The 15,539-nt window shown below is 23.3% G+C and overlaps 1 protein-coding gene across 2 annotated transcripts in view; it reads left to right on the forward strand.

Moving 5' to 3' along the window:
- The first annotated feature begins 4,132 nt into the window (after positions 1–4,132).
- The window catches only part of LOC129614079 (dystrophin-like), a 119,124-nt gene continuing 107,717 nt past the window's right edge, over positions 4,133–15,539 (forward strand). For both annotated transcript variants that reach the window (XM_055528467.1, XM_055528466.1), the window contains exons 1-2: positions 4,133–5,310; positions 5,813–6,619. In XM_055528467.1, the coding sequence (XP_055384442.1) occupies positions 4,194–5,310; positions 5,813–6,619 (1,924 nt within the window). In that variant the 5' untranslated portion in view covers positions 4,133–4,193. The remainder of the gene's footprint in view (positions 5,311–5,812; positions 6,620–15,539) is intronic.

Here is a 15,539-nt window from a genome sequence, read left to right on the forward strand (position 1 = left end):
GCAAAAAAAACTTCCAATGAAATGTGGGGCTTAATATTCTTTTGCATTAACGTGAATCTATGCATTTTGCAAATTAAATGCTCATGAGAGAAAAATTAAAAAAAAATTCTTGAAAAATTTTAATTATTTTAAAAAATACAATTTCCACATAATTATATATAGAAAATTCTAATTTGTAAGGTACGTTGATATAAGTTTACGTATCTTAAGTGTATACTGGAACGTATACAATTTATTAATTTAAAAACTAAGGGTAAAGAAAAAAAGAACCTTTATATAATATATAAGTGTAATGGCTTTTAATACAGCAGAAGAGAAGAAAAAAAAATAAAAACTGAAAACAAAATAAAGATTTATGACTGTTTTATTCTTGAAAACTTAAAAAAGGGGATTTAGCAAACAGTAGAAATAAACCAAAAATCAAAAACAAAAAAATAGTAAAAAAGGATAGAAAAATATTAAACATAAAACATAAAAGAAAAAAAAATAGAAGAAAAATAGCAAAAAAGCAAACTATGTATGCCAAGCGGGACTAAAAATACACATGGCTGAAGAAAAAAAATAAAAAAAAAAATTCTTAGAGAAAATGTTTAAAAGAAAAAAGCGAAAATAAAAGAAAAAAAAATTCTGGTTATCGAGATTTGTGGACATTTTAAGTTAAAATTCTTTTTTTTTTTTTTTTTTTTTTTTTTTTGTGCCGTTAGAAAAAATTTCATGAAAAGAGAGAAGGGTCAGGATATAAGAATTCTTTTTTGTTGTTTTCGGTCTCAAGTGTGTTACGACAGAAAATTATTTGTGCACATACCAAGGAATATAAAAAAAAAAAAAAAAAACTGGAAATATATTTGAAATAATAAGACTTATCCTTTTTGTTTTTTTCTTCCATTGTAAAGGAGACGTAACCAAAAGAAAAATGAAACATTCAAGGGAACTTAAGGATGAAAATTTTTCATTCCACTTTTTATTTTATTTCATTTTTTTTTCTTCCTATCAGAATAAATTTGTAATAAAAACATTCCACAAATATTCGAAAAAGAGCCAAATAGAAAAAAAAGGTTGTAGACTATAAAACATCATATATGGATTATGGATATTACAGTATGCTTATATATGCAAATGTTTACGTACATACATACATACATGTTATGTGCTTGTACTAAAATTAACAAAATTAAAATTTATTTTACTTTGTTCTCAAATTTTCATATAAAACAGTGTAAATAACTTATTATAACATATTTACATATAAATCTACATTCATAAAATGATTTATTTGCTATTCATTTTGTCGTTTCAGTTTTAATAATATTATTATTATTTAAGTTTATTGTTATTATCCCCATATTTTTTGCATGTATACCTATATTATATATTTATTTACTACACCTAATACTTATATATGGTTTTGTTATTTCAATTTTATTAAATTTCCTAATAAAATTAAACCTAATAACAAAAAAATTTGTAGTTCATAACAAAATTAAATTGTTTCCAATTTAATAAAAAAAAGTTTAAATATATTAAATAATATTTAAATTTTTTATTTACATACACAAATATCCATAATAATTATCAAAAAAATAAATTATTTTATTAAAAAATATTAAATTGTTAACATTTTATGGAATTAAAGAATTTTTTCAAACCAAAGCATCAATGTTCAAAAATAAAAAATGTAATTATTTAAAGTTAAGGAAATTTAATGAATTTGGGGCATTAGATTTAGTGAATATAATAGTAGATAATTGTTAAAATATCTCCTACATACTCATGTCGATATAAATTTTCGCAATTGAAGTTGTTACTTAATTTCGGAAAAATAAAAAATTGAGGTATAGGTACTAGGTCTACTCTATTTCAATATTAAAAAAATAATAGAGGATGTTTTTAGGGCTTTGTCCCTATCCGTAATTTTTTCTTATACTAAATATAAATACATCGATGATACAAAATGCTATTATACAAAATATTATGTCCAGATAAAATAAATCTATTCAAATATGTTTTTCATCTTTTATATTATTTTGTATTACAAAATTTTCACTGAAATATATACGATATACAAATTATTTTCGTATAAAAAATTTAATGTTTAATCGTTCATAATTTAGCTATTTAAAAAAATTGAGAAATTGGTTATTATTTTTATTACAACAATTATTATTGAAATTTATAAATTTAAATCCTTTTTTTTTTGCAAAATTTAAAATTTCAAATAAATCTTTTTTATAGTTACCTATTGTAATGGTAAATACATTTTTATATATAAATATTGATAACAACAACATATTTATAACGAAATTATTAAATTCATAAAAATAATAATAATAAATTTATAATATTTATATAAAGATAAAATAACTTATAATTTAAATTTTCATAATATTATACGTAATATTGCAAATGCATACATAGTAATGTCTATTTATATGAAAATTATGGAATATATAATCAGCATATATAAAATTAGTGAAAAAAGTGGTAATCAATTTATTTAAATCAAAATAAGTGCATGTATAATTGGAAATAAAGTGTATGTATAAGTGGAAAAATATGATAATCAAAAAAAAATAATAATTTCATTGGAAATTGAAAATTTACAAAAAATATATTTGTATAAAATTTAATAATCGATGTGTTCAAATTATTGAATAAGAAATAAGAATTTAATAATCATAATACAAATTTATTACAATATTGTGTTTTTATATATGAGGATAAGAATTAAAATATCTTTCTAAATACATGAAATATTAAATATTTTAAAATATTCAAATAATTAAATTACTACCATAAACAAAAATATTTAAAATTGGAAAAAATGTAAGAAATGAGATAAAAATAAAATAATTATTGAAATTTCCCATTAATAAAAATATTACAAAATTTTAAAATAAAATAAAATATATGTATATCGAGATATACATACAAACTATACAATAATAACTAAATGTAATTTAAATTGGAATATGTTTCAAGAGTGAACAAAATTATAGTTTTAATTATAAGTGTATAATCAAAAAATAATATATCCAAAAGAGTAATATTAAGGTAATCTACATAATCATGATTCTAAAATTGTATAATTAATTAATATCCTATATTATTTACAACATAAAAATATTTATATATTAAATATTAAATTTTATGCATTTAATTCAATCATTACCCTTTCATATATAATTTAATTTAAAATTAAGCGATGTGATAAAAGTGTGTATGGTAATAAAAATAAAATAAAATAAAATATAATGGAATTGCTATTCATATAATACAATTTGGAGTAAAAATGCTTATAAAAAGAATATATAAAGTTAATTAAATAATATTATTATGTCTAATAGAAATAAAATCAAAATTAATAATATCAGAAAAAAAAAGCTATATATAAGAGAATTTAATGTCTAATTAAATTTTATGAAAAAAAAAATATATCATCGAAGAAGCTTTAAAAAAAGTAATAATATTTATCATAAAAGAATTTAATAATAATGATTAAAATTAAATTGAATACATAGTGTTTTACTACATATCTATATACATAATATATAGTTAATACAACATTATTAATTTAAATGCCGTATTTAATCAATTTATTAGCATGTCTTGATATATATAATATGTTCATGCCACTTGTATCCATATATATCTAAAAAATATATACATAAATGTTTAATATCTTAAGTCCATATAATTAATAAAATATTGGTATATCAATTCAATAGTCACAAATACACATATATATATATATATATATATATATATATGTATAATAATAATTATAATTATAATCAAAGTGTATTATCATTAATTATATGCAAATTTTATCGGCTTCAGTTTTTTATTAATAATATTTTCCTATAATCGTACATACATATATAAAACAACGTAATCTATATATAACCCTATATAATCATATATATTTAAAATATTATAAAATAACTAACGAATAAAACGCATATCATTTAAAAATTAGTATAATAAATGTGTATTAAATATATGTTAAGAACGTGTATGTTATATTTATAGAATATAAAAAAAAATAAAAATTATCAGTATTATTAATATAAATTATTTTTTTTTTTTCTGTTCGGTCAAAAAATTTAATTAAAAATTTAAACGCACAAAAAAATATAAGAAGATAAATTTTTTGATAAATTTTCCATAAATAAATCTATAATTTATTTATAACAATGTCGCAATCTAATCAACAATCAGTAGCAAATGCAACAAACTCAGAAAAATCTTCTGATATTTGTCCAGAAATACCTAAAATAACATCGGAATTAGCTGCACAAGCTGCTTTAAGAGCAAAACAAATGCAACATAAACCATTAAACCCCCCACCTCCACCCGTACCATTACATCATTATACGCATAATAATACTACTGAATTAAAAAAAGTTCCTGATATACCAGCTCGCTCAGATAATCATCATCGTATACCACCAGAAATTCCACCGAAACGTTCAAGTCTTAAAACAAAAACAATAACGGATCAACCAGTATCTCAACAAGCACAAATACAAAATCAACCACAGCCAATTCAACAACAACAACAACAACCGCAACAAATACAACATCATCAGCAACAATTACCAATACAACAATCACATTCACAAGCATCAACACAACAAATAGTACCACCAGCACCAACGCGTGCCCCACCGCCACTGCCACAGAAACCATCCTCAGCTTCATCGACAACATCGTCATCAGCAACAGGTAGCGCACAAAATTCACCACAACTAGTGCCAAAATTTAAAGAGAGACCTCATAGTGGTATTGGGACACCATTATCGCAATTACCAGCTGCTTTGATAGCTTATCAGCAGCAACAACAACAACATCAACAACAATCAACACATCCACAAAGGCCTATTTCAGCTGTTGGTTCTCTAACACCACAGATGTTACATAAATTTCAGCAACAAGCTCAACAACAACAAGAAAATAAAATATTACAAGGATCGCCACAACCAATTCAAAAATTTCCATCTGATAAAATTACTAGTTCACCACAATTTGGTATTCGTAATGTAAACTCTCCACAATTAAATGTTCGTTCAAGTCCAGCAACTGCGACCAATTCCCCACAAGTGAATAAAAAGATACCAACTAAGGTTATTTCACCAACAGAAGATTTTGGTTCTGAAGATGCCTTACGAGGTATTGAAAGTGGTCTTCGTAATATGGAACGTGCTATGCAAGAACAAATGAATTTACGTTCAATGGAAGCTGCTGCAGCTGCAGCTGCAAATCAAAAACTTCTGCAAGATAATATAAAATTTTCCATTGGAAGACAACTAGGTAGGTTGAATAGAACACAAAGCTTAATAACTGAGCATCAATTCTTTGGTATAACTCCTCTGTTTTTATATTTAAAGCCTATAGAGCTTTTTTACTTTCAAACTGGGCCTTGCATATTTTATGTATTTTTTTCTGTATTTATTTATCCATTTTTTTTGACTGTATCTCATATTTCGTAAGTTTTTATAAAATTTCTATTTTTTCCGAGTGAATAGTTTTGCTAATGCATACTCTAATTTCACATCAACATCCTCCATAGTTTTAAGTTTGCTGAAAGTAAATTTTCATTTAAAATCTAAAGCAAGGGCTTCAGTATTCGTTTATATTTTTCTATAACTATTTTTAATAGAAAAACCGATATAAAAAAAAACGTTTACATCAGTAGAATTGAATGCTCCTGAAATACTCAAAAAAAAAAAACAAAAAAAAAAATGAAAGTAAAATTATTTTTTTTTTTATTTCCCGTACTGTTTTTCAACGTTGTTCGTTTTTTTCACAACAGAAAATCAAAACCCCGCAATGCGTCTTAACAATCCAAATCAAACGGGGAAATCAAATTTAAATGATATCAATAATCAAAATACAGAACAACAAAATCAATTTAATCCAACAAGAGGATTAGAACGGAATTTAAGTATGGATCAAATGCGTCTCGATAATATTGCAATGTTAAATGCAACAAATGCATTGAATGCACCTGTTTCTAATATACGTTCAATGGAATCAAATCCGAACATACGTTCAGCATTTGAAGAAATTAAATTTCGTCATCAAAAACAACAACAACAGCAACAACAATCTGATCATAGTGGTATTAGTACCGGAAGTGGCAGTAGCAGTGGTAGTAATATTAGTGGAAATGCACTTACAAATAATAATAGTGGTATTATTAATAAACGCGGACCTGTCGAACATCATATGAGATCTTTGGACCGTAATTTACCTTTAGAATTGCAATATAGTCGTCATCGTTCTATACAAATGCAACAAGATTTTTCTATTAGTGGACCAGCTCCAACTAATATTGCTGAATTACGTGAACATATTAGACAACAATTGATCGGTGGTAGCAGTGCAACTGGTTTTTTACCAACTAGTCCCGCAGCTGCTGCATTAATACAACATCAACAACAACAGCAACAACAGCATCAACAGCAACAACAACAGCAGCAACAGCAAAATCTTAGCGGTATAATTGGTAGACAATCAGCTGGTATTGGTGGAGGTATATCAAGAGAAGATTTAAGAATGAGACGTCGTTCATCACACGATGAAACACAGTTATCACAACAGCAACAAGGAATTCCTGGTAATATAATACAAACAATCTAGAAAAAAAAATGCTTAATTTTTATTAACTATAACTTTTCTGTTCTATTTTTTTCCGCATTTTTTTTTTTTTTGTTGTTACAAGTATGAAAGAGATGTGTGTTCTTTATAAGTATATTTTTTTTCAAAAAGTTGATAGTTTTCTGTCTATAGCTTCAATCCATTTTTTGTGTAAATATACAAAAAGAAAACTGAAAAAAGAAAGAAAATAGCGAAAAGATTATTGGAAAATTTTGTGCCGTTGGTGGCATGAAACTTAGAGAGTCGGCATTCAAAAAAAAAATTAAAACCCAAAAAAAAAGAATATTTTTTGTGAAGTTAAAAAAGGAAGTCATATGCACAACTAGTTATATTCGTCCTACAGAATCCTTAATATGAATTGTAAAAGTTGCTAGAGAAACTTTCATTGTTACTATTTTTCTTCTATTGCTGATGGCATTATTCTTGTTTATTTTGTATATATTGTTCCTTTTTCATCCTTACTCCTTTCCCTTTCTCAGACATTAACTGAACTCAACAAGAATATTTATCTATAAGCTATTGGCATTGTGAAGGCATTCATATACATACATATTAAATGTATATATGTACATGTTATATTGGAGAATAATTCATAAGCGTAGATATTAATGTGTTGATTTTAGTTTATTTTTTTTTTTGATACATTTTCCGTTATTGAAATTCGAGTCATTGAACGTCTGGGAATGTAGTTTTGTTTTTAAACTTTTCTATTATTACTTGTTCTTTTTTTTCTTTTGGTTATCCTAGTTTTTTGCTTTTTTTGTGTCCTTTACACTTTATTGTATAGTGTGTGCTCTTATACTTCAATTATTTTCGCATTGATATTTTAAAAATGAAAAATAATTGCTTTACATCGTTTTAATTCGAAATCAAAAATAATTATACTATTGTAAACAAATATTGGAAAAAATTAATAAACCAAAACAAAAAGTTAAGTTTAAAGTAACATTACGACAATTAAGTTATTATTACTAGGACATTTATTGTTTTAGTCAACTTTAATTATATAAAATTTTTGAACAATTTTTTTTATGTTTGCAGATGAAATACTTGTGTAATTTAAGTTTTATATCTTAAAGTAATTTTTTAATAAAAATGGCCATAGAAATTTTGTTAACTAAAAAAATAATGTAAATTTTCTTTACATTTCTTGCGCAAGTTTTTCTAATTTTCATCTAAAAAAAATAAAATTTCCAATTGGATTACGTGGGAAATTTTCCATATTTATATTTGTATGTACACTATTGTATACATTTATGATACTCAATTGTAAAACAAAAATGTATGAATCCCATAACGTATTAAAATTTATCAACGTAGAAATTTGTGAAGAAAATTTATTAAGAACAATAACCGAAAATCTTCGAAATATGTAATATCAAGAAAAAAAAAATTTTCAATCCTTTTAAGTTTCTTTTATGAATTTTTCAAAACAAAAAGAATACACATACAATTTATTTCAAAAATAAAATATTTCAATTTTATTGACTTACATATATGTAATGTAAACATTTCAAAAAATTTGAAACGAGGAAATAAGTCAGGATAAATTTATTATATCCCTAATCAAGTTGACTTCCTTTTTAAAGTAATTTACGCCTAGAACATAAATTTTTATTTAAAAGCATAAGAAGAACAAAGAAAAAATAGAAAAGATAATCAAAATGAAAGAATTGAAGATGCGTATCATATTATAGAAGAAAATATAACATCAAGGATGTCTGTTTCTTACATTCTTTTATATAATCTTCGCATATATATCTGTCAGGTATCTAATATATAAACATAATATATCGAATTTTTGGAATATCATTATAAATAATACTTTATACTTTACCTTGAGCTTAAAATATAATATGTATATCCTTTCTACGTTCTATTAGTGCTTATATATTATTTAAATCATACAAGAAATATCTATATACTACACTGGCATACAAACAAATAACAAAACTGATAAAATGATAAAAGTATAGCTTTAATAATATATGCGCTCGATTATGGTAATAACATTTATTTATTCCTTCCTGTTTTGACAGTAATACCTTTCAGGACATATTAAGGATGATATTTTTTTCCCTCTTTCTCTTTGTCTCTCATATCTACTTCTTTTTGATTTAGTCTTTTTGTTTTTCTTTTCTGAGGGATGCGTTTTATATTTCAAATAATAAGCTATAATTTTCTCTTCTTACAACTCTCTTGTAGTCCTTGTTTTTTTTTCTTAACGTATATGTATTGATTTTCACTAATAATATTTTGTGCACAAATATAAATTGTGTATACCTATGTGTATATATTATAAAATAATCCTTATAAATAGAAATCATCATAATACCATATTCCTTATTTATTATGAAAAGTAGCATTGTTATACATTTTTATATCTGATATCGTGTGGCACGAGTAAATTACAACAAAATGAAAATTTGCATTTTTGTTACAATATATTTAACTGAAATAGCTAAAATATGCTATAATCAGCTATATTATCTGCTAACATTTTTTTAAGATTTCATTACATTGAATTATTCTTCAATAGTATTAATATGTATGTATAGGTAGAATATAGTAATTTTCTATGATGGTATACAAAGGATGAAAATGTACATAATTTATGTTCATAATGAAAGAAATCAAAAAAGCAGAATAAAAAATCTGTACTTAATAAGGTCATATAGCGATGTGTGGCGGCCAGTAAATATAATATATCATGAAAGTTTATATATTTGTGTATATTTGTGTATACTTTGGAATCCGATAATAATTTTTGATGCGATTATAGTAAAAAGTATTCAAAAAGGATGCTATACTTATTGACACATTTTAAATTAAAAAAACTTTTTTTAAAATGTTGATTGAAACACGTAAGGTACAATTTTGAGGTTTCTTTTTAAGCAATAACACTAGAGTCCGATAACTGAAAAATATAAAATATCTGTACAGAATTGAAATCAATTTTGAACTTATAGAACTGTTGTGTATGAAACAAGAACCCGGCGCCATATTAACTATTTAATATTTATTTGAAAAATAAAAATATGCTTTAAATTCTTCATTAATGATGAAGAATAAATTTAATTAAACAAATTATAGCAGATAGAGTCAGCTGAAATTATTCTTGTCACATTTTCTGTCCGTAATTATTCTTGTCACATTTTCTACAATGAATAGTATTTTAAATACAAAATAATAAAATAAAAATCTATGAATTTAAATTTATATTTTAAGTACAAATGTTTTTCTTGACCTAAAGTTAAAATTAAAATTTTTTTTTACAGTAAAATCTCTAACAATTTAATTTTCAATTTGGTTTAGCATTTCCTGACACTTAATTTTCAATAATTTTTGAACTTTTCTAAAATTTGGCAAACATAATTTTCATGGAAAAGAAAATTTTTTGTTTTTACTTTTGCATTTCTTTAAGATATCCTTTTATCTTTAAATGCTTTTTGAAATTCTCTTTTTTGTATGCTTATTTTTTATAATTATAATCCTTAATTAGTACTCAATTATTTGAAATCACCTTTCTGAAATCAAAAAAAAAAAAATGTAAAAAGTTTTGCTTTTTTTGTATTCATTAACCATTAAATTATGAAGAGGAAAAAAAAAATATTTTAACATTTTTCCTTCCTCTGGGCTTTTCTCTATTTAGCTTTTTTCTTTTTCACATAAATTTGAACTACGTTGATATTTCAATATTCCGCAGTTTCCGAGTTTTGGTATGTATACATATATGTAAAATTATATAATATTAGATTATGATATTTTTGTTCCTTTGGTATCGTATTTAACGAAATAACAACACACAGACAATAACAAGGTTCAAGGTCAAATTATTCTGTTGAGAATTGAATACCAGTTAGAGATCAATAAAGTGAATAATTTCATTTTCCTTATTATTTTAATTTTTTTATTTTCTTTTTTGTTTTCCCTGAAAACGGAAAGAAACCCATCAAGTTGATTATCATACACACACCATAAGTTAAATTTATTGATTTCAAGAAGTGAGGGGAATTTAATTTCATTTTATTTTTCTTTTTCTTATATTCTTCGCTTTAATACACACTTTCATGTATATTAGGGGCCGTTTATTATATAAAAAGTTTACATAGGTACTCGTATCTATGTTTTCATTATTCAAAGATAGAAACAAAATAAATAGAACCTTAAAAAAGGAAGAAAAAAATAAAAAATTTTTTTTTTTCTTTTCTTCCATTTCTTCTTTAATATCCTTTTGAATAAAAAAAACACAAATTATTTTTAAGGTACATATTTTAATTGTATGTATATTGATATATATATTTATATAACACAATACACAACACGACATACTCATTTACTCGCTTATATCTAACCAATTTATGTACGTACAAAAAATGAGAAAAAAAACTAGACTGACTTTTGTTCATTTCTTTTCAATGCTTTTTTTTCTACTGATATCAAATGTATAAACGGTGTTTATATACACAGAGAATATATTAGCAAATTAGTAAGAAAATTAAAAATTTCCTAAATGCAATTTTCCATCTTCAATTATCAAACTACATTTTATTGATTAAAAGTACTACCAAATAAAATATCAAAAGGAAACAATTGCAAACAAATTCATTTGTGTCTAAAACTCTTTTCCATTGATTAATCCGCTCATTATTAAACAATCTCAAATGTATTATGAGAAGTGTTTAATAAATATTTTCGGAAAATACACTTTGCGATCGGTTATATGCCGACTCATATCAGATTTTTTTATAATAAATGAAATGTTTTTTCTTAAATTATAATTTGAACTATTTCGAGAGAATTTGCTTGAAACAACTGTAAGGTTTTTATAAATTTCTACAACAAATAGAACTATATTAACTAACTTCAAAGTTTATTTGAATAAATATGAATTATTTTATAGAATTCGTTTTATATTGAAAATCAGAGAATTTTCTAAAATTCCATAATTACTTAAATAAATTGATAATTTGAAAAATAAAATAAACTATGTACCTACTTCTACTTCAATATTTGAAGTTGAGTAAGAAAATATTCTCCACGTTTTGAGCAGCGAGACCGCTCAAAAATAAAAAAAATATTATTAAAAAATACGATTTTTCTTTTTAAAGAAATAAAGAAAATTCAACGTAAAAAAAAGTATGTATATAATTTTATGATCCTGAAAAGGACATTAATTTTTATGTCTTTGAGCTTTTCATGAAAGAAAAATGAAAAGCAGAAAAAAAAAACCTTCCTCATTTTTTTTTGTTTTCTTTTCATTTGTTGATTATTTTATTTTTTCTTTATTTTTTTTTTTGTTTTCCTTGCGGATTCAGTGTTAATTTATTTAAGGACCTCTTTTTTTAGCACTATAAGGATTCCGTTTATTTGTTATTGTATGTATTTTGTCTTATATTTTTGAATTAAATTAATGATTTCAAAGAATATCACGAATAATTCATTCAAAAAAGCAAAAAAAAAAATTTTAATGTAGAATGAGAGAAAAAGATTAAATTTATATTTTTATATATAGAAGAAATTTTGTGATTCTTGAATAAAAATTCTTCTATCTGAGAAGAATTATGATGTTGTAATTTAAGAATATATTTTTAGTTTTTGTTTCTTTCTTTCTTTATATAATAAAATCTTAACAGAATAAGATTTGAAGCTTTTATTTTAGCACTTTAATGCTATATAAAAAGGAAAATTTATGGAATAATATTTTTGGAGAATCTCTTTCAAAATATATGAGAATATGCACTTAATTCCCACGTTTTTGTATACCATTGACTAAAAATTAATATTATTATTTGGATTCAAACAAAATAAGGAGATGACAAATTTTTAAGCTTTTCAATATTTTTTAATAGAAGGGAAGAACTTATATAATTTTTAAGTGGCTAGGTATTTAATTTTTTGTTTTTCTTTATTATTTTTCTAATTATTTAAAAAATGATTTAAAGTTTATATTAAAATATTTCAATGTGTTTGAAATTAGAAAAAAAAATTTAAGTGAGGGTAAATTTTTGTAATACTTTTTATTTTGGGGAAATTTATTATTGATGAAAAAGTATGCACTTAAACCACTTTCACGTACTGAAATTTACAACGGATTATTTTGTCAATTTTTCCTTAAATGAATTTCATGTAAACTTAAAATAATTTCGAGTTAAAAACAGGTTAAGTAAAATCAAGTCTTAAAATGAAAAATTTTGTAACTATTACAAATGATGGTTGTGTTTAGTCGTCATTTCCAATTTTCCATAATTTCCATAATTTCCCAATTTAAAAATTTCTCATTTTAAAAAAAAATTTAGAAATATTTTTTTTTAATAACGATTTCTTTGAATGCAATTAAAAAATTGAATGATATTAAAAAATTCCAAGTTAAGAAATGTAATATAGGAAAAAAATATATTCTCATAACTGCTTTTTATATGACCTTTTTTCTGTTTTCAATTTACCTTTTTTTCCCATTTTGCACTATATGTCGTCTTTCACTCTATATCAATAGAAGCAGCTGTATTATAGAAGCACTTATACAAAAGAATGTTATTTTTTGTATTAAAATATTTTTTGTATGCAAAAGCTCCTTTTAATTTATTTCTAATGAAAATATTAATTTCTTCATAGTTTTCGAAGTGGAATGTACCTGAAGAAAGCAAAAGTTCATTGTGTTATGAAATACATGCAATGTAATTAATTAAATTCAAAGAATTTAAAATGAAAATCATTCATTATTAGTATTAAAAAAATTTTTTTTTTAAACATTCTTTTTTAAATTAATTCGAAAGACGTAATGAAGTTCTTGAATAATTTTTTAATTTTATTGTGAAAAGAAATAAAACGAATTATATTTAATTTAAATAATTTAGTTCTGAAATTTATATTCAGTTATAAAATTATTATTGAAAAGTTAAGAAATATAGAGAACAAAGATTAGCTTTTGAAATTTTCTTGAAAATTTTTTTTTAATTTCTTTTACAAATTTTTGATACAAAAAGAAAAATTAATTAATTCTGACTTCCGATATATCATAGATTAGTTAAACTTAGGTTGGGTTAGGTTAGGCAAATAGCGACTACCGCAAAGTACGCATAGACCAGTAAGGTCCACTTTGATACCCTTGTATCCACAAAATCACCCACCCTCACGAAAACCAGTCGGAGCTTTTTATAAATCAGCTAAGGCCCCAAGCATTTACATTCGCGAGATACCGTAGTCTGTATAAAAAGAAAAATGACCCATGTAATTTCCGCCTTTTTTTTACGCTTTGTTAATTAGTCCGTTAATTTCGCCCTATGTTATTTTGAAAAGCCCTACCATTTCGAAAACTTTGTTTTCGCTACTTTTGAATTCAAGCAAACAAACATTCCATTATATCCAAGCAATAATAAACCTTATTCGAGAAAACAAAATTGTACGTCTTAGAGGACCTACATATTCGTAATTAATACCTGTTACATTGCTTAATAAAAACATTTCAATACATTGTAATTATTTTCAAATTACAAAATTTCACACAATACAATTAAATAGTTTCAATATAATCTATTTCGCATATGATTTTGCAAAAATTTTTTTATAAAGAACCAAGAAATGATTAACAATTTCTTTTATCTTGTTCCAGTTCAAAAGAATGTGCAAATCATTTTAATTTTATAGAAAAAAAAAATTTCTTTAATTTATGACTTATTGAGTAATGATTTGAAACCTGAAAATGGAAAAGGATCTTTTAGGTGAAATTCATTTATTATCTTAACACAATTAGTGATTGCACATATAAATTGCTTTGAATATTTTTGATTTATTATACTTTTCCAAAATAAATTAACTAGTAGGATTTAGTAACTATATACGATATACATAGTAACTTATGATCATAAAAGTAGTTTTAATTCGCAATAAATTATGAAAATTTGAGCTATTAAATATGAATATTCATTTCTCTATATACATATACATTATATAACTACAAAATATATATATATATGTATGGATGTGTGATAAAATAATGTTAATTCTTATCTCTTTATATTTTATTTATAATAGCCTTCAGTTTCTTTTTTAAAGAATAATATCAAAGCCACATATTATATTCATGAAAATACATACATAAAGCATTATGTCTGCAAATATTTAGAATTAATACAAATTTTATATGTATTTTAATATAATATATGTGAATATATATGTATGTACAATAAACATATTTGTGGATAGTATGTTTTTCTTTAAATATTATGTGCACATAATATATACAAACAAATATATATGTATATACTGAAATCAAATACAGAAAAAGAAATGAGAAAATAGAAGCGTTATTCAAGGCGAATTTGATATCAAATGGTCCAAATGATGAAAGATAAAGGAGTAGAAAAAGATGAATAGATGATAGAAATAAAAGGAAATAGCAAAATATCTATTTTTAGAATTTTCCTTTAACTTAAAGTTTTTCTTTAAGATTTCCTTATCTTTTATTATTTGTTTTTTTTTATATATCCTTGGAAGTGGAACATTTTTTCAGTAACACTTTACTTCTTTGAAAAGATTAATGTGTACATATAAAGTTTGTAAAACTTAAATAAATTTTCGACTATATGCTAAGAAGTTTTCAGGATAGAAATATAAATCTAACTGCTTACTATCCTTAGAATATGATTTACATTTTTAAAAATTTTTTAAAGTCAAGTGATCTATAATGAAATGTAAATGATTTTGTTTTCAACATGAATTTACAAATTCATATTTTTTTATCAAATTTTTCAAATTTCTGGAAATCTTTTAGTATAAATTTAAGTATAAGAACTTTTAGTATAAATTTTGTTCTTAAATTTAAAAATTTTGATTTTTATTTTAAATAGTGTGGTTAAGAGAAAAATTTGCAAAATTTA

The sequence above is a fragment of the Condylostylus longicornis genome, unplaced genomic scaffold (assembly GCF_029603195.1).
Source record: "Condylostylus longicornis isolate FDR11 unplaced genomic scaffold, ASM2960319v2 ptg000100l, whole genome shotgun sequence".
In the NCBI taxonomy this organism is placed as follows: Eukaryota; Metazoa; Arthropoda; class Insecta; order Diptera; family Dolichopodidae; genus Condylostylus; species Condylostylus longicornis.